General features: G+C 36.5%; 1 protein-coding gene across 1 annotated transcript in view; it reads right to left on the minus strand.

The window, feature by feature from the left end:
- Positions 1 to 971: 971 nt before the first annotated feature.
- BMP6 (bone morphogenetic protein 6) overlaps positions 972 to 19797 on the minus strand; it is a 251761-nt gene continuing 232935 nt past the window's right edge. The window contains exons 5-7 of the mRNA XM_044667801.1: positions 3890 to 3966; positions 3025 to 3135; positions 972 to 2930 (exon numbers count right to left, since the gene is read on the minus strand). Coding sequence (XP_044523736.1) covers positions 2781 to 2930; positions 3025 to 3135; positions 3890 to 3966 — 338 coding nt within the window. The 3' untranslated portion in view covers positions 972 to 2780. The remainder of the gene's footprint in view (positions 2931 to 3024; positions 3136 to 3889; positions 3967 to 19797) is intronic.

Genomic DNA, 19797 nt, shown 5'->3' on the forward strand with positions numbered 1-19797 from the left:
AATCAAACTCCCACCTTTGGAAGACCTGAATGCCACCACCATGGGATTCTTGTTCTGTTCCTGTTTTATCATGGGAGGTTAGCCAAAATGAAAGTGATGGTACTTTTAACCTGTGCCTGAGTAAGATTATGTGATGCCATAATTGTATGTGTGTATGTCAGGTGAATTATTCCTCGAGATTCTCTTGTTTGTTCCTTATGGAGCAAAAATTCCACTGCTTCATTTCTCTTTACTTGAAGCTGGAGTATTCTCAAACTTTAAAGTTTGATTAGTCTACTCATAAAGGAGTAGGAGAGGTATCAAAGAGCCTTTTTAAAGTATCGGCAAAGCTCTCTTCAGACTTGGATATGGGCTATTTTAGAAAGCTTTGAAAGTAGCCCTGAGTATATTCTATTAATAAATATTTTTAACTTTATAATGAAGATTTAGATTATACTCTTCACCTGGGAAAAAAAGTAGGGTAGTCTTTTGTTTGGTCACGCAGGTGAGGAAAAAGAGAGGACATGCAGTACTGCCACAGTGTTCTAAATGCAGAACTGTAACTAGGGTGGGCTGACTGGGGCTTTGCCATGGGGCACTGAAATTTAAAGGGCACAAACAATTTAATACATCTACTTGAGGTAGATGCTAATGTAATAATTGCTTCTTTTCGTTCAACTAGATTAATCTTAATTATATGTATCATTTTTCATGAGTTTACAAAGTTTATTTGAGGGCTCATTTTGTACTTTTTCCTAGACACATTTTGTGCTCCTTGCCCTGGTGGCCAAAATTGCTAGTTATGGCTCTGTCTAAATGTAACCTCTCCAAAAATGTCCTTAAAATGTAAGTGATCCTTTCAAAGACTTAATGGGAGGATAGATACTTTGTGCTGCCTTGAAAGATGATTCTGTGGTGTCTGAGTGTGTGCTTTTCCCTACTCTTCCCCCAAACCCCTTGTGATCAGAACCAAAGAATTGGTGGTTATGCGTAGAAATCCTTTTGGAAATGAGCAGCTCCATAGCTAAATTCAGTGAAGTTGTTTCTCTTGTGTTATTCATCATGCAATTAATTACATCTTGACTAGCTACCTTGTTTAAAGTCTTCTAAAAATACTCTTCTTCCCTATCTTTATCACCCTAACCTTCCCCTCGTTTCTCCCTTTCCCCTTTTCTTCATTCCAGCCCCACCCCAGGATATCTCATTTAACACAAGGTGGCAAGGACTCTTCTCAGATATATTTTATATACTTTAAAGCAGAGAATCAACTAGACCATCTTACCCATCTCTGCCTTGAAGGAAGTCTTTATTAAGCACACATGGTTGGTTCACAAATGGTTTTAAAAAACTGTCTAGAGAAGCACAATCCTCATGAATGGCTGGAGCTTTGTTTTTGCATCATGAGTTTCTTGTATTAAAAAAAAAAAGTGGTACAATTTGTTTACACTGAAACTTTCTAAATAAACTTTTTTTTTTAAAGTCTAGTCTTTCTTTAAATGATACAGCAATATGGATATAAAATAATGGCAATAAATTATAGTTTATATTTACAAAAAACTGTAAGTGCAAATAGTTATAGATCATAAATGCATTGTTTAACCAGTTTAGTATGAAACAGATTTCTTATTACATGGTTGCCCCAAAACAGCTTTTTAAAAAATAATCTAAGATTTAATCTGAGCTTGACCACCTCTACCTGAGACTGTGGTTCTTTTTCTTTTCTTAAACAGTGTAATCACTCAACCTACTTCATAACATATTGGGGTACCTTCTGATTGATCATTTCTGCACAGACTTTTTATTTTACCTTTTTTTTAGTTTTGATTCTAGGATAAAGTTTGCTCTGTAATAATAGACAAACATTTCACTGCTCTAGTTGGGGATGTCAGATTCACTTTTCCATCATTCACTGTAATTTTCAAACAAGATCTGCTAAAGAGGTGAGGTATAACACTGTTTTCACAAGTTATTCAGTCTGTCAAGAAGACAACTGCTAAGAGTATATAACCCTTCCCCCCACCCAGTACAGATTCACCTCAAAGGAAGATGGGCAAAGTTCCTAGTACTTACATATATAAGTTCAGTGTATGCTCAGACCTAAGGGAAAAGAGATCTAGTAGGAGGATTGAGGTGTGGGTAAAAATTTTTTTCTTTGACTGAAATAAATGTATTTTCACACCAGCAAAACTCCAACACACATAGGAATTATTCTCTAAAACAAGGCACTTCCTGAACCCTCAGGATATGCCTAGGGGTGTCAGTCTAACTTTTTTTTTGTGATGAATGAACCCTAACACCAATGATTTGCCTATAAAATTTGTTCCCAAGCTTATTTACCTGTATGTAATATTTACCTTTGACAGAATGAATTCATGTTAGCATTACATAGCCAATAATAGCTTTATTTCCCTAAATTTATATTTTTACTCTTCACTCTCAGGCATTGACACCATGAATAGCTTGATCCAAGCTAAAACAAACTAAATTTGGCAGACTTTTCTTTGGAAAATCCTTCAGACTCTCATTTCTGCAGTTAGCAAATCCTCATGCCATCTTGTCACACCCACACTAAGCCTACTACAATCCAGCGCCTACTCACATTATTTATCCAGTGAGCAATTTATCAATGAAAAGTCTTTTAATTCTTCTTTTTTTTTTTTCATAAGGCACCAACATGTAATTGTTTGACAGTCTACTCAAATTCAGCCATGCCTCTGTAGCTTTTCTCATAGCAGATGCCACCTACTAATCCAGACCAGAATTTCATAGCGTTTTTACCAGGTGAGATTTTGGCTTTCAGGTCAGTGACATCCACAAGCTCTCACCACCATGTTTCTGTATTTTTTCAAGATGACATTGGAGTTGTCATCAAAATAAAGCACTGAAATAGCATTTAGCTTGGTAGGTGCACAACATGGTTTAGGAACATAATCAGGATTCATCAGGTGAACCTATTAAAAATAAAAGAAAAATATTTGATTTATTTTTTGACATGCTCTAATTCTTTGACATTCTCTAGTTATAAAATCAAATCTGTATACTCACTAGAGTCTGTACAATTGCATGGTTTGTTGCATTCATGTGTGCATTGAGAGGGAAGGAACATTCTCCATCACAATAATTGGCTGCATATCCTTTTGGTGCAATTATCCAATCCTTTAGAATAAAACAATAGTAGTGGTTTAAGCCTAAACTCTGCTGTGATAGAAATTACACTTGAAGTGATTAAAGTTACATTTTTATTTACTTAAAATGACTTAACGGCTTGCTATCTCTAATGTAAATATGATCTTGAAAACTTAATCTCTTGCTATATGATGGTACTAGCCTAGGTTTTTTTCTATAAAGTCTTCAGTTTTAGGTGAAGAATTATAGTTTACTTCCTTTTTTATCCACCAAAGTAGCACTAGTCCTCAGGTTTATGACAAAATACCATTTGAAGAGCTCAGCCATGCTATGTGGGTACTTAATATAACTTTTTACATCAATGATCCCCAAAACTGGCATAATGTCCCAGGATGCTTTTAGCATCTCAAGAAGTATTAACATAATTTTTAAAACAAAATTGATTTTTTTTAAATCTAGCACACAAAAGCACTCTATTGCTTCATCATATGACATTCTTTGCCCTTGAAGTACAGGTTCTACCAAACTGGAAAGTCTGTTATCCAAGGACCAGCCTATCTATTTTGGGATGGGTTCATCAATAAAAGGTTGGCCACTACCAGGTGATGATAGTTTGGGCTACAATTCATGAAAATATCTACTAGGTTGTATGTTCTCCCTCAAGTATATATCTAAACTCAAAATCAATTAATCTTTGTAAATAGCCACAGGGTTTGGATGTCACAGAAGGAAAGTTTGCAACCAAGGATCTTTTCTTAGCACTTACTATATCTAGAGAACTCACCTGCCATCCTAAGTCTTGGAAGCTCACATAAAGTTCATGCTTTCTGCAGGCTGTTTTTAAGTCACTGCTGTTATAATCTGTCAGGAAGCAAAATCATAATTATATATGTTAAGCAAACTTAAAAGTAAAACAAATCCAATGATGTTTGTGCAGGTGGTCAATTTCTTTCCTTTGGTGGCACTTTTATTATATACCCCTATAGGAATCAATCAGCTAGCAAATAATTATACATGGCATTTCATAAAATCCACAATTTAAAATTTTGTTCAAGAAAAAAATTTCAGGGAAAGAAGCTTTCCAACTCCTTGAATCCAGAAAACGTACTGTTTGAAGAAAAGATGCCTACAGAAACCTACACTACATCACTACATCAAGAAGATCCAGAACGAACTTTGGGGTGCAATTGATTGAACTGAAAGGGGTTGAACACATTTATTTTGAATGTAAACTTTTATGCCAAAGGGACTGCCCCCTAATTGGCTTTTTGTCAATGCACCTAGCAAAGTTGGTTTTGTGCTTTTTGTGCTCTCTCTCTCTCTCTCTTTCTCTCTCTCCTGTTTACCTCTTATCACTAACTATTGTAGTTTCCTCTTAGAAGGTGCAATATGTATACACCTGTAGTTAGAAGATTTTTAAGAATACAAGATAATTATGTCATGATCAATTGGTGTAGTATACAGAATTTGGGCCTAAGACCAAAAAGCAACTCAGGACAATCATAGGAATAACGAGCTCCTGTAGAAACTGGATTCCAGGTTATGCTTACATCCCAAAACCTCTGTTAGAGCTAACCAAGAAGGAAGTTCCAGAACCGTTAAAGCTGAATAAAGAACATATCCATGCATTAGAGAAATTGAAATCACTTACTCTATCAGCTCCAGCCTTAGGTATCCCTGATCGTGACAAACTATTCCTACTATATGTGCATGAAGACAAAGGGATAGCCTCCAGTGTTCTCACACAAACATTTGGAAATAGACTTAGACCAGTTGCTTACTACAGCTCTAAGTTAGATTCAGTGATTTGTGGTATGCCTAGTTGTTTAAAAGCCATAGCTGCTGTAGCCATCATGATTAGAAAGTCTTCATCCTTGGTATTAGGGAGTGAACTGAAAGTATTTTCCCAACACCAAGTGGAATCTACTTTGAGAAACACCAACTTACAGGCATTCACTTCTCAGAGATTATCAAGATACCAAGTGATTCTGTTGGCTAGTGAAAATATAACTTTTCACCAGTGCAGAAACATAAATCCTGCAACTCTGATTCCAGATTTACCTCTGGAAGGAGAAAGTCTACATATCTGTGAATATGCACTTAACATCATGCATAAAACAAGACCCAGAAACTATGCAAAACAAAGATCAGTTAGCACCAACTGAACAATCAAGCAAGTCCTCAGTAAATCCAAAATCTATTCATAAGACCATAGAAACAGAGCAACAAACAGAACAACAATCAGAGCATGAATCAGAAGCAGAAGTAGACCAAGAACCAATAAACAATCAGATTTTACACCCAAATGATTATCCCAATCTCAGTCACTTAGAAGAATCATCTGTAAATAATTATGACAATGGAAGAGAATCAATGAAGGAAGAAGACACAACATTTGATTTGCAATCAATACCAGGTCTAGAAACTGATGACGACGAATGAATGAAAGCACAAAGACTTAATCATGAACTTTTATTTTTTGGTTACCTATAATAATCATCTTTATTAAAATCATAAAAGAAAAGAAGAGAAAATAATCATATATGATAGACATTTAAAAATTTGTTCCTGACACAAGTCAGAAGGTGACAAGCGCTGGTGCATCAAGCAACATAAATCAGAAGTTGACAAGCGCGGATGCATCGAACATCTCACTTGTTGCTGACTACACAGATCTTCACGAGGACAGCAAACCTGAGAACTACAAAGACATCCATGACCAAATACATCTATCGTAAAGAGGACATCCACACTGTGAAGAGGAACATCGAATCAGCGTGGGACACATATATTTGGAAAAGAGATAACTTACACCCAACAGAATTCTCACTGCACACAACACTAGATTCCATCCAAGCAGTACATGCTAATTGCAAAAGAATTCCGGTGGAGTGAGTATGTAACACGTCATTTCACGGATAAGTCAATAGACAACACATAAAACATTTTCCTGACTTCACATTTACATGTGAAACAAACTTTCACTTAAGAGAGAAGGGTATATCTGCCTTAGTAAAAGAAAGTCTCTTACTAAGGTACAGACACCGTTCTACTCAAATCACCTGACATGTCATGTACATATGTAATTTTGATTACTAATCATTAGCAATAAGTTTACTAACACACAGGGACAGTTTAGTTAGTTTAGTAAGTTAGTACAGGGACAGATCTTTCTAAAATTTTCTTTGTAAATATTGTATATAACATAAGTCTATGGTTTAACCAATAGACTTACAAAAATATAGGCTTACTTATTATTACTAACATTTCTAACATAGGCATAAGTGTACTAATCTATTCATACACTAACTTTAGCAAGAAAACTAGAATTTAGAAGCATATTTGGAAAAAAATTTGTAAAACTTTTCTTAGTTAATATTATCTGAGTAGTTCATAAAATTAGGAAATGCACAGATAGGATTCATTACTTTGTTCTAGTTAGCAAAAATTAGCCTTAAAAATGTGTGAATGTTTAAAATGTAATTTGTTTTCCTTTCTGTTCAAAATTTTTTTGAAAAAATGAAATCCCCATTCCTCTCCTATACTTTTACCTTATCCCGTCTTAGTTTTAGCTTATTTAGTTATAGCATAGTTTAGGAGATAGCAACCTTTTATTATTTTGCAAACTTAGTTAGGGATAAGAGCTTAGTAAGAATTTAGCTTAGTATAAGAGTAGTAATCCCTTAGACTTTAGTAACTATTAAAATGGTGCTAATTGCACATTTTGAAAAGAAAAGGGGCATTTGTAGTATACAGAATTGGGGTGATATAGTTTTTTCTAGCTTTGGCTGAGTTCCAAAAGCTGTTAGAGGTTTGGAATCTTGAGGAAAAGGCTGGATCTTCCGTGGAGGGAGGTTGTCAATGAGCCGAGCTGCTTGGATTACCTAGCTTTAATATTGAAATTTAGCCTAGCTTTGACATATTTACTTAAGAAATTATTATTTAGATAAACCCTTTATATCTTCCTTTCCTAATACCATCCCTGTCTTTCCTCCCTTACCTTATATGTCTGTGGAATTAATAAGGAGAGTAATTATAGAGGAGTTAAATCTGTGAAGAGTTACTTAATTGACAGCATTAGTTATAGTTATTCAGTCATCATTTATTCCTTTAGATAGCAATAGCAGTTAGTAACGCTGAGTTTAAAGGCAGGTCCTTACTCAGACTTCATCTTTGCTTCCCTTCCCCTACCTGAGGTTCCTGAGACAACTGATAGTGCTTTCCTTTGATCCACCTTCCTAACAAACATCCTTCAAACAAAATAAACTCTTTTGTGTTTCAACAGCCCTATTAGTGTAATTTGTCTGTTAGTTATCAAGAGGGAAGAAGAGGGAAAGAGACAACATACTCTGGGCTTAGAGGGAAGCTGGGCATCCATCTTGAAGGAAGGTGTTACTTCAAAACAGGTCCCTTCCTGTGAAATTAACTAAAGCCTGTTTGTTAATTTCAGTCTAGTCTATTTCCCTCAGCTTGTGTTTGAGTCTAAGTCCCAGTCTGTAAGCCTGCTGTGTTTGTCTGTTTAGTTTAATTTCTCTTCTCCCTGAAGATCTGTTTTTCTTCTGTGTTATACTCCTGACTTCAGTCCTATTATACCCTGAATCTCCTTTAATCCCAGCCTATCTGTAACCGAGATTACCCACTTAGCAAGTCTCAAACATCCTCCTTTCAATTCCCTTATACCAAACACCTTTCCTCAAAATTTCCTCATAACATTCCGGAGACAAGTCTCCCAACTGATCACAGAGGGGATTGTGAAGATGGGATTAACTCTACCCTACCCATTTTTAGATTTAACCACCAAAAGTGTACACACCCCACTTATCCTTAAGTATGGGGAGGTCTGAGACTCACATGTACGAAAGTGGGTGACAAATCAAAATCGACTGACTGTCCTAAGCAAAACTTTAGCTCTAATTGGTACACATAAAGTGGGAGGAAAGCACAGGAAGTGATGAAAGGAATAATCTTTATAAATTGCAAGATCCTCCTGTGAAAAGGGTCTTTTTCCTTGCACTGGACCCTGGAGGAGCTCTGGCTGAGGACCTTGGACTGCTTTATGTTTCTCCTTAGAACTGCCACGTGGATGAGTAAAAAAGGCTGACTCCCTTCCTTGGCTTTTTTGTGAAGGCACTAGCCTCTGGAGGGGCCCCTCATCTGAGAGGAGGCCTTTTGGCTAAAACTCTTGTTAATTGACCCTTAGGTTCTCTGGCTGGGGCTACTGGATCCCTGTTGGAGTAAGCCAGGGCTTGAGCACATAGTCCAGCTCATTAAGCTAGATCTCTTACTAGATCCCTCTTCTCATTTCTCTACTTTCATTCTTTCCCTCTATTTTATAAATAAATTGCTAAAAAATCATCTGGAATTAATTAATTCCTGGCAACCACCTTATTAACATTCAGTCCAACTACAATAATTTTACCCTTTTTATACATTCTGCTAGATACTATGGGGATAAACAGTCCTTGGGATTACTACCTTCAGAGAGCTTATAGCCTAGAAGGAGAAGATCAAAAACATCCACCTATCTAACCTCCAATATTCCTCGCCAACCTCTGCCCCCCCCCAAGTTACTAATAGTAAATTGTGCATTCTTCATATAAATCCAGCCTGGTCATAGTGCATAATCTTTGTGATATGTTTCTATAGACTCCTTGACAAAATTTTATTTAAAATGTCTGTATTTTATTCATTCATTCATTTATATTAAAATTCAGGAGGGATAATGGTCTATGCTTTTCTTTTTCTGTGTTGACTCTCCCTGATTTAGGTATCAAGATCATATTAAAGGCACAGAAGGAATTTAGTATGATCTCTTTTCCTATTTTTACAGATAGCCTATGCAGTATTAGAATTGTTATTTAAATTTTTAGTAGAATTCACATGGAAATTGTATGGTCCATTTTTTCCTTTTGGACCTAAATTTATAGTGTGTTCAATTTCTTTTTTCTAAAATTGGGTTATTTATTTTATTTCCTATTCATTAACCTCAGCAGTTTATGTTTCTATAAAAAGACATCCATTTCATTCAAATTGTCATTTTTACTGATATATAGTTAGGCAAAATAGCCCCCAGATAATTTCTTTTATTCTTCTTTTGTTGGGAATTCACTTTTTTCATTAATGATTTAGCTAATTTGGTTTTCCTTTTTTTAAAATCAAGTAATATAATGACTTATCTTTCCCTCCATGCATTTAAATTTTTTTCAATGGCCTCCTTTTTTGAGGGCATCACTATAAATTACTCTCCCTCCTCCTACTCTGTAATACTTCCAAGCACACAAAATATCCATAGTGGCCGTGTCCAAAATTTTATTTTTTTCTTCGTCTTGGCTCTATCACCTCTCCATCAGTAAGTGGGTAATATGCTACATCATATTAGTTCATTAGAGATATGGTTGGTCATCACATTGATCAGAGTTCTTAAATCTTTGAAAGTTCTTTAGCACGCTATTGTTCCTTGTATAGTTTATAAGTTTTATCTGATGTCCAATCCCCTCCCTCTTCCTCCACATTTCCATACTCTTCTCATGTACTATAAGTTAAGAAATAGCAAGTTCAACTGCCTTCTTACTCCTTTCTTCCCTACTGTATTCTGTTTGCTCTTCTTTTTTCTCTTCTTTCTTCAAATCTTTAGAACATAACCAATCTATCCATCAGTTCCCATATTTCTCTTACTTAATTCCCTCAGTACCTTTTGAAGACATTCAAGGGATAGTTTTTTCTTCTCCTCTTATTAGAATTTGCATCATTATATAATATAATCCCCCAAATTAGAATACATATTTGTATGCCATTATACAGTACAATCCAATTGTTCAAATAAACTTCCATTTTTAGATTTAGATGGGTTCTTGTGTTTTGTACTTCAGAGTTCCTATTCTACTTTATGAAGTGCTTAAAAGTCCTCTATTCCATTAAAAATCCATTTTCCTCCTATAAGATTATATTCAGTTTTGCAAGTAATTCATGATTGTAAGCCCATATCTTTTCTTTTTGAAATATTGTATTCCAAGCTCTCCTCTCATTAATAATAGAAGTTGTGAAGTTGCTAGGTCTTGTATGTTCCTGATGGCAATTCATTGGTACTTGATCTGTTTCCCAGAAGTTTATAATATACTTTCTTTGATATGGAAGTTCTAGATTTTGGGTTATGGCATTCCTAGGTCTTTTATGTGTTTTTTCATGAGATAATCAATGGATTCTATATTCACTTTGCCTTCTGGTTCTAATACATCTGAGCAGTTTTCATTTATGCTTTTCTGAAATATAATGTGCAGACTTTTTAAAGAAGTCATGGCTTTCATAGTGTCTACTGATTTTTAAGTTATCTCTCCTTGCCCTATGTTGCAGGTCACTTATTACTGATATCAGTTCTTTTATATTTTCTTTTCCTTTTTCAGTCATTTGATTTTCTTCTAAAACCCTTACTCTCTATCGCAGAATCAATACTAAGTATCAATTCTAACGCAGAAGAGTGGTAAATGTTAGGCAATTGGGGTTAAGTGACTTGCCCAGGGTCACAAAGGAAGTGTCCTCCCAATTCCTTCTAATATTTCTTGCTGTCTCATAAATTCTGCCTTCTGTTTGGTCCATTCCAATTTTCAGGGATTCAGTTACTTAGATAAGATCTACCATTTTCTGTTATAAGGTGTTTTGTTTTTATCTTGTTACTTCTTTCCTTAATAGGTTTTTGGTTCATTTTTTTGCCTTGTTGCTCCATTTCTTCTAAATATTTAATTTAAGGAAAATCCATTTTTTACTTTGAGTCTCTTTGAGACTTATGGAGTTATTCTCTCTAAGTTGTGTTTTGGGTTATCTCTAGATGTACAATAATTCTCTAGACTGGTTAGTATTTCCTTTGGTTTACTCATCTCCAGTTTCAGTTTGTAGGTGTCCCTCAGGGTTCTGTCCTGGGCCATCTTCTTTTCTCCATTTATACTACTTCACTTGGTGATCTCATTACCTCACATGGATTGAATTGGCATCTCTGATAATGATTCTTAAATCTACCTCTCCTGTGCAAAATTCTTCACTGACCTCTGATATAACATTTCCAATTGCCATTCACATATCTCAAATTGGATATCCAGAAGACATCTTAAACTTAACATATCAGAAAGGAAGTAATTATCTTTCCTCTTAAACCTTCCTTCCTACCCCATAAGCTTCCTCTTACTTTCCCTATTAACATAAAAGACAATATTATCCTCTGAGGACCTTGGGCTTGCAACCTTAGAGTCATCCTAGACACCTTACTATTTTTCACTCCCTATATCCAGTCTATTGCCAAGATCTATAGGTTTCACCTTTGCAACATCTTTTGAATATGCTCTCTTCTCTCCTCTGACATTAACATCAGTTTAATGCAGGCCCTAGTCACTTTGTTGACACCTGCTGATGGGTCTGTCTGCCTCAACTCTTTCTCACTCCAATCCACCCTCCATTCAGCTATTGAAGTGATTTTCCTGAAGTGCAGTATCACCCTCTACCTCAAATTCCCATGGTTCCCTATTACCTTCAGGATCAATTATGAAATGCTCCATTTGGCCTTTAAAACCCTTCATAATATAGCCTTCTTATTCCTTTCCAATCTTCTTACACTTTAGTCTCCAACACATATTCTTTGATGTAGTGACAATGGCCTCCTTGTTGTTCTACAAACAAGCTACTCCATCTCTCAGCTCTGGACATTTTTTTCTATTCCCCATGCCTGGAATGTTCTCCTTTCTCCATTCTACCTACTAACTCCTTTTAAGTCCTAATTAAAATCCCTTCTTTTACTAGAACACTTTCCCAATCTCTCTTAATTCTATTGCTTTCCTTCTGTTAATTACTTCCTCTTTATTCTATATATAGTTTATTCTGTTGCATTTATTTGTGAGTTGTCTTCCCATTAGATTGTAAGCTTCTAAGGGCAGGAAATGCTTTTTTTTCTCTCTCTTTTTTAAATATCTCCAGCACTTAATCCAGTGCTTGGTACACTGTAGGTGCTTAATTTTTGTTGATTGAATTTGGGCCTTGTTCAAAGGCCAGGCTCTGTCCCATGCTGCACTTTTGGTTGGGACTGATTGGTTTTGCCCAGGATCACTTGGGCTCTTGTGCTGATCTGTGAAATAAATAACTGAAATACCAGGGTGGTATTAATGAGATTTGGTAGGTTCAGGGAATAGGTCTAAATGGTTACTCAGCGCCAATAACAGAAGATAACACAGGTTTGGGGAAGGCCAACAGGATATAGGTGGCAGGCTAACAAATACAGTCCAGGCAGAGGTAACAAACACAGAGATAGTTTGGTTTATTAAAGTAAGGGAAGGTAGGAAAGGGGATAACCTTATCTAATATTCACTAACTAACCCTCCCCAACAGATCTACAATTGTTCCCTCACGGGAAAGCCTTCAGAGAGATTGAGCTACACTATCTACCCATCTACCTGAAATCTAGTCCCTAATATAAATAAACTCCTCTAACCCCAAATCCCCCTTAGATGGTAACAGAGGTATTGAGTTTAGAAGCTAAACAGAACAGGGAACGGGGAGAGGTTCTCATAGACAATGTCTTAGATGATTCAAGAAGCTCTATAGATGTATCACTCAGCCAGCAGGAAACAGGATACCACAGGAACAGGTATGATGGGAATATATAGCAGAAGGAATGCCACCGGAGAAAAGCCAGTCTCACTAGGTCCTCCCCAGGGAGACACAGCCTCCAGGCTAACTGACTGTTAGAAACAACTCAGTCACTTCTGCAGAATCCCAGAATCTTTCCTGCCTCTGCCTCTTTTCTGCAGATCCTGCTTCATATACTCAAAATCCTCTCTTTCCCTATAATGCCTGGTATTTTTGAGGTTTAGAAACTAGCTTTTCATGGCCCCCAATGGCATTGTAGGACAGTATGACAGGGACATTGAGAAACTACATTTCCTTTTTTGCAAAAGAAATTTTATTTCAAAACAAAACAAATTTAAAAATCCACCTAACTATGTACATGATATGACCAGAACACTGGAAGAATCCCTCTTAATAGGAACTTGGGAGTATAGTTAGACTTTAATATTACCACAACTACCTAAAACTCTCTTTGAGTTCTTATGACAATTATGGATTTTTAAAAAATGAAAGTTATGTTACCACTCTCTTAAAGATATTATAATAATTTCTAAGAGGAAAATATATCCTGTGGTAGGGCAAAATGTCCAAGCCTGAACACTACCTTAGCAGACTGGTCCCTTCACTGCAGCGTCTTCCAAGGCCCCCACTGGGGTTTTCTTAGGAGAGCCTTCTGCTCTTGCTGCTTCTACATACAGACCTTTACAGCTTACATTTCTCTCTGGCCTGTCTCTGGTTGGGCTAAGAAGCCACTATCCTGTTTGTCTGGCCCATCCTTGCTGGTAGTCCCCTTTCCTATTGCCTGTGAAATTCTGGCTTACTTTTGTGCATTTCTGGGGTAGATGAAGCCACTGCAGTTTCTCAATGGATTTCTTGATTATTATTCAGTTCACTTCAATTTTTAAGTTTTTGCAGGGACAAGTATGTGGAAGTTGGGCGGCTTGCCTCCATTTAGGCAACCATCTTGGCCAGAAGTCCCAGTCTGCTGCTTTATTCATTCTAAATGATTTTCATAGGGTTTGAGGGCCTGATTAAGGTTTATTTAAGTTTATCTCTTTCAAAGTCAGTAAGAATTTATTATGGGTGTACTATATGCCAGGCACTGTACTAAGCACTGGAGATAAAACGAAAAGCAAACACTTTGGGGAATCCTTTTTCCTCTCCCCTTTTCTGAATGCTAATCTGAACCAGTTTTATTAATTATGGCTGCATTGAAGTAGTAATGTCAGGTGTTAGATAGATAATATTGTTGATTAAAAGATGTACTTGGAGTTATGAAGACTTAGGTTCAAGCCATGGCTCCAACTCATCATGGCTCTGTTACCCAGAGGAAGTCACTTCTCCATTCCATAAGCCACTCTCTTAAGTTATAGACTAGCAATTAATCTTCATTACTGGAGGGAATTTCCACATTAGGAGTTTCTCACACCAGTGAAATTATATGTATATGTGAGAAATAGGTACATGTATGTGCCTGTGTGTACACATGTATATATGCACATCATATGTGTATATCTATATGCACATCATATGTGTATATCTANATGTATATATGCACATCATATGTGTATATCTATATGCACATCATATGTGTATATCTACATGCACATGTATGCATACAAATGTCTATCAAAAAAATCTGTTAATCTTTATAGTCTTATAATTGGTAGTATAGTAGGAAAAGTTCTAGATTCAGAGTAGAGACCTGGGTTCCCATCTTTTCTCAAACACTTATTAGATTTGTGACCAGGAGTGAGTCACTTTAGCTCTCTGAGCTTTGGTTTTTTAATTTGTAAAGTGGTAACAATAAGACCTTTAAAACCTACCTTACAAAGTTATGAGAATATAATTGTGATTAAAATAATGATAGTCAGCATTCATAAGCGTTTTATATTCATTATCTCATTTGATCTCAACAACCCTGTGAAATAGTTATTATGATTTTCTCTATTTTACAAAAGAGAAAACTGACAAGGTAAGGGATTTAAATAGGGTCATACAGTTATTAAATGCTTGAGACAGGTTTTGAACTCAGGTCTTTTTAACTCCAAATTCAGCACTGTCTACTGTGCTACCTAGCTGTCTAAAATATTCTGCAAAATTTAAAGCACTATGTAAATGTCAGCTATATTAATAATTGTAATTGCTACACACAGAGAGAAAAATGCATTAATAATTAAATTGCAGTACTTTTCTCCTACTTCCTAAAATGTAGTTCAACAAAAAATGCTATCTGCCTTAATACTCTTATTGTTTAATATCTTCTCATTTTTTTCAGTCAGTAAAAGGATATTGTCATCCTGCATAGAAGGAGTTAGAGAATGTCACAATCTTTAGACCTCTAGTCCCAGCATCATGAATTTAGAGCTGGAACTTCCCTTTAAAGGTCATTGGCTTCAACTTCATTTAACAGAGAAGGAAGATGAAGCTCAGAACCAAGAACTAATTTGCCCAAGATCATACAGGGTGATTATCAGAGCTTGGATTCATTAGAATTGTATAGTTTTGTTCTTTTCCAAAAGTTTATTGGAATTAGATCTCAGTCTCATCATAGAATCTTGGAGCTGGTGGCAGGATCCAGCTACTCAGTCCAACACATTCCTGAAGCACTTCAGATTCTTTATTTTTGTCATTTTTCATTCATTAATTCATTCAGGAAATCTATTAAATGTCATACTGTGTGTCTGGAACTTTACCTAGCACTGTGGCTGCCAAGAAAAGAAAAAAAGCAGTTCCTACCTTAAAGAAGGTTTTGAGAGGAAACAGCACAAATACAGAAAAGGTAAATAGAAAATATATAAAGGAAAGCAACAAAGTAATTTGGGGAAAGGATATACTAGCAACTAGGGAGGTCAGGATATGTTTTTGGGTGGAGTATTCAAATAGTTAGACCTATTCTGCTCTTAGTGCAGTGTTGGACACATAGTAGGTACTTAATGTTTATTGAAAGTTGAATATCAACTTGGCAGCTGTGTGGAAGATGGATTGAAGAATGGGAAAACTGAAACCAGAGAGTCTACTTGGGAAGTTGTTGCAGTAATCCAATGGAGAGGTAATAAATAAGGCCTTAAAAGGGGTGACGAATATGTGAGTAGAATGAAAGGAATGGGGTTAAGATGGTGGCAGAGCAAAAAGCTGCTCTTAACCTCTCCTGACCGAAACACACAGGACTCCTCAAGGGGACATAAAAACAAGTCCAGACGAACGGAGGAACCCCACAACAGGGTGCAGCGTGGAAGGTACATGGAATCAGGACATTTCCATGCTATGAAGGGGTGAAACAGCTCTCACTAAATCGTGGACTGGGCAACCAACCCCACCCCCACCCCCTCCACACACAACACCTATAACGCCAAAGCCAGCTAAAAAGAAATAGAGCAAGTTTGGGGCACCCATCGAGTCATTGGAAGCTCCAGGGCCTGTTCCTGAGAGCAGCAAGATTTAGGTCCCCAAAAAGCTAAAGAACACACACAAACTCTGAGCGTGGACACGGAGCGCAGGTGCAGGAGGAGGCGCGGTTGGAGGCAAACACAGCCGCGAGCTAAGGCTCTGAAACCCTGAGTGGGGAACCAGTGCAGACGGGTATACAACTGTGGAAGCAGCACCCTGAGATTTGTAAAGTAACCTCCAGCAGAGGATCAAGCAAGGGGGTCCACCAGGGGGCTTGACCTTAGAAAAAACTAGACCTCAGACCTCAGGAGCCAAAAGACCGCAGACAGTCGCTGAGCACGAGGATAAAGCTGAGAAGCTGCTGGGCTAATGATGGCTACCCAGACTCAGGAAGTTCAGAAGAGAAAGATTAACAACAAGAAAAAGAAGTCTTTAACACTCGACAACTTTTACACAGAGAAAATCCAGACAACCAAGCAAACAGAGGAGGAGAACAAACAAGCATCTGGACCCTCCTCAAATAAGGAAAACTCCTCACAAGCTATGGAAGAGTTCAAAACTGAGATTTTGAGGAAGATGGAAGAGATCTGGCAAGAAAATAACAGTTTAAAAGGTAGAATCTTGCAATTGGAAAGTGAGGCTCAGAAATCAAATGAACTGATAAGCAAATTGAACACGAGAAATGACCAGATTGAAAAGGAAAACCAAAAGATCATAGCCGAAAACCGAAAGATTATAGTCAAAAACCAGTCCCTAAAGGCTAGAATTGAGCAATTAGAAGCTAACGATCTCGCAAGACAACAAGAACAAATAAAACAAACTCAAAAGACTGAAAAAATAGAAGGAAAAATGAAATATCTCAATGAGAAAGTGACAGACCAAGAAAACCGGTCTAGAAGAGACAATTTGAGAATCATTGGTCTTCCAGAAAAACCAGAAATTAATAGAAACCTGGACTCCATACTAAAAGAAATTATTCAGCAAAATTGCCCTGAAGTCCTACACCAAGAGGGCAATACAGACATTGAAAGGATCGATAGATCACCCGCAACATTTGATCCAGATAAGAAAATGCTCAGGAATATAATTGCCAAATTCAAGAGCTTCCAAGTAAAAGAAAAAAAATCTTACAAGAAGCTAGAAAGAGACAATTCAAATATCAAGGAGCACCAATCAGGATCACACGCGATCTGGCAGCCTCCACGCTAAAAGATCTCAAGGCTGGGAATATGATATTCAGAAAGGCAAGAGAGCTGGGCCTACAACCACGGATCAACTACCCATCAAAATTGACTAAATATTTCCAGGGGAAAGTATGGGCATTCAACAAAATTGAAGATTTCCAAGTATTTGCACAGAAAAGACCAGGGCTAAATGGAAAGTTTGATATCCAACCACAAAAATCAAGAGAAACATGAAAAGGTAAATAAGAAACAGAGGGGAAAGAAAGAAAACTCATGAATTTTAAATTTGCCTTTTTAAGGGCCTCAGTAAGATCTAATTATCTGTATTCCTATGTAGAGAAATGCTATGTATAATTCTCTGTAGTGAACTCTATTCACTATTATAGTATTCACTATTATAGTAATCAGAAGAATAATAAACAGGGAAAGGGCGGAACACTAAATAATCTAAGATGACATGGGGGATGGGAAAGAGGGGGTGAATAGTAGGGGACACCAAGAGAAACTTGAGTGAATAAGAAAAATAGGATATTCTATTACACACAAAGAGGGCATAGGAAGGAGCGGGGACAAATACTATTATAAGAAGGAGAGGAAGAGAGCATTAAGAGGTAATAATCAAACCTTACTCTTAGTGTAATCAACCCGGAGAGGGAAGAGTAGCTATACTATCCATTGGGACATAAAACGCTTATCTAACCCTTCTGAGAAAGTCAGAAGGGATAAACCAAGGGGAGCAGGGGAGTGGGAAGGTCAAAAAAGGTAGGGGAGAAGAAGGGGGAGGGAATTCATTAGGCCTTTAAAAACAAAAAGAGGGGAAAAATAAGGGAGGGGGTAGAAAGGGAAGTTAATCAAGGGAGGGGATAAGGGATAGCGGTTCAATAGCAAACCACTGGTTTAAAAGGAAATAGTACAAGAAAAAGGGGTAGGAATAATACGAAATACGAAAATGTCAGCAAATGCACAACTGATGATTATAACTCTGAATGTGAATGGGATGAACTCACTCATAAAACGGAAGCAAATAGCAGAGTGAATTAGAAACCAAAATCCTACCATATGTTGTTTACAAGAAAAACATATGAGACGGGTGGACATACACAAGATTAAGGTTCAGGGCTTGAGCAAAATCTTTTGGGCGTCAAATGAGAAAAAGAAGGCAGGAGTGGCTATTATGATTTTTGACAAAGTCAAAGTAAAAATAGATATGATTAAAAAAGACAGGGAAGGTCATTACATCCTGATTAAAGGCAGTATAAACAATGAGGAAATAATACTGCTCAATATGTATGTATCAAGTGGCATAGCATCCAAATTCATAAAGGAGAAACTGGCAGAGCTCAAGAAGGAAATAGATAGTAAAACCACACTAGTGGGAGATCTAAATATTCCTCTTTCAGATCTAGATAAATCAAACTGAAAAATAAATAAGAAAGAGGTAAGAGAGGTGAATGAAGTCCTAGAAAAATTAGATTTAATTTATATGTGGAGAAAAATAAATAGGGACAAAAAGGAATACACCTTCTTTTCAGCTGCACTTGGCACATTCACAAAGATTGACCATGTTACAGGGCATAGAATCATTGCAAACAAATGCAAAAGAGCAGAAATAATAAATGTAACCTTCTCAGATCATAATGCAATAAAAATAATAATTAGTAAGGGCATCTGGACAGGCAAATCTAAAACTAATTGGAAATTAAACAATATGATTCCCCAAAACCAATTTGTCAAAGAAGGAATCATAGAAACAATCAACAATTTCATTGAAGAGAATGACAATGATGAGACATCCTACCAAACTCTGTGGGATGCGGCCAAGGCAGTACTCAGGGGGAAATTTATATCCTTGAGTGCATATATTAACAAATTAAGAAGGGCAGAGATCAATGAATTGGGCATGCAACTCAAAAAATTAGAAAGCTAACAAATTAAAAATCCCCAGATGAAAACTAAATTTGAAATACTAAAAATCAAGGGAGAAATTAATAAAATCAAAAGTAAAAGAACTATTGAATTAATAAACAAGACTAGAAGCTGGTATTTTGAAAAAACAGATAAAATAGACAAAGTACTGGTCAATCTAATTAAAAAAAGGAAAGAAGAAAACCAAATTGACAGTATCAAAGATGAAAAGGGAGACCTCACCTCTAATGAAGGGGAAATTAAGGCAATCAATAAAAACTATTTCTCCCAATTATATGACAATAAATATAACAATTTAGTAGATATGGATGAATATTTACAAAAATATAAACTGCCTAGATTAACAGCAGAAGAAATAGAATACCTAAATAATCCCATATCAGAAAAAGAAATTGAACAAGCCATCAAAGAACTCCCTAAGAAAAAATCGCCAGGGCCTGATGGATTCACAAGTGAATTCTATCAGACATTCAAAGAGCAACTAATCCCAATACTATACAAATTATTTGATATGATAAGCAAAGAAGGAGTCCTACCAAATTCGTTTTATGACACAAATATGGTACTGATTCCAAAGCCAGGGAGA

Source organism: Gracilinanus agilis, chromosome 1 (assembly GCF_016433145.1).
Source record: "Gracilinanus agilis isolate LMUSP501 chromosome 1, AgileGrace, whole genome shotgun sequence".
Classification (NCBI taxonomy): domain Eukaryota; kingdom Metazoa; phylum Chordata; class Mammalia; order Didelphimorphia; family Didelphidae; genus Gracilinanus; species Gracilinanus agilis.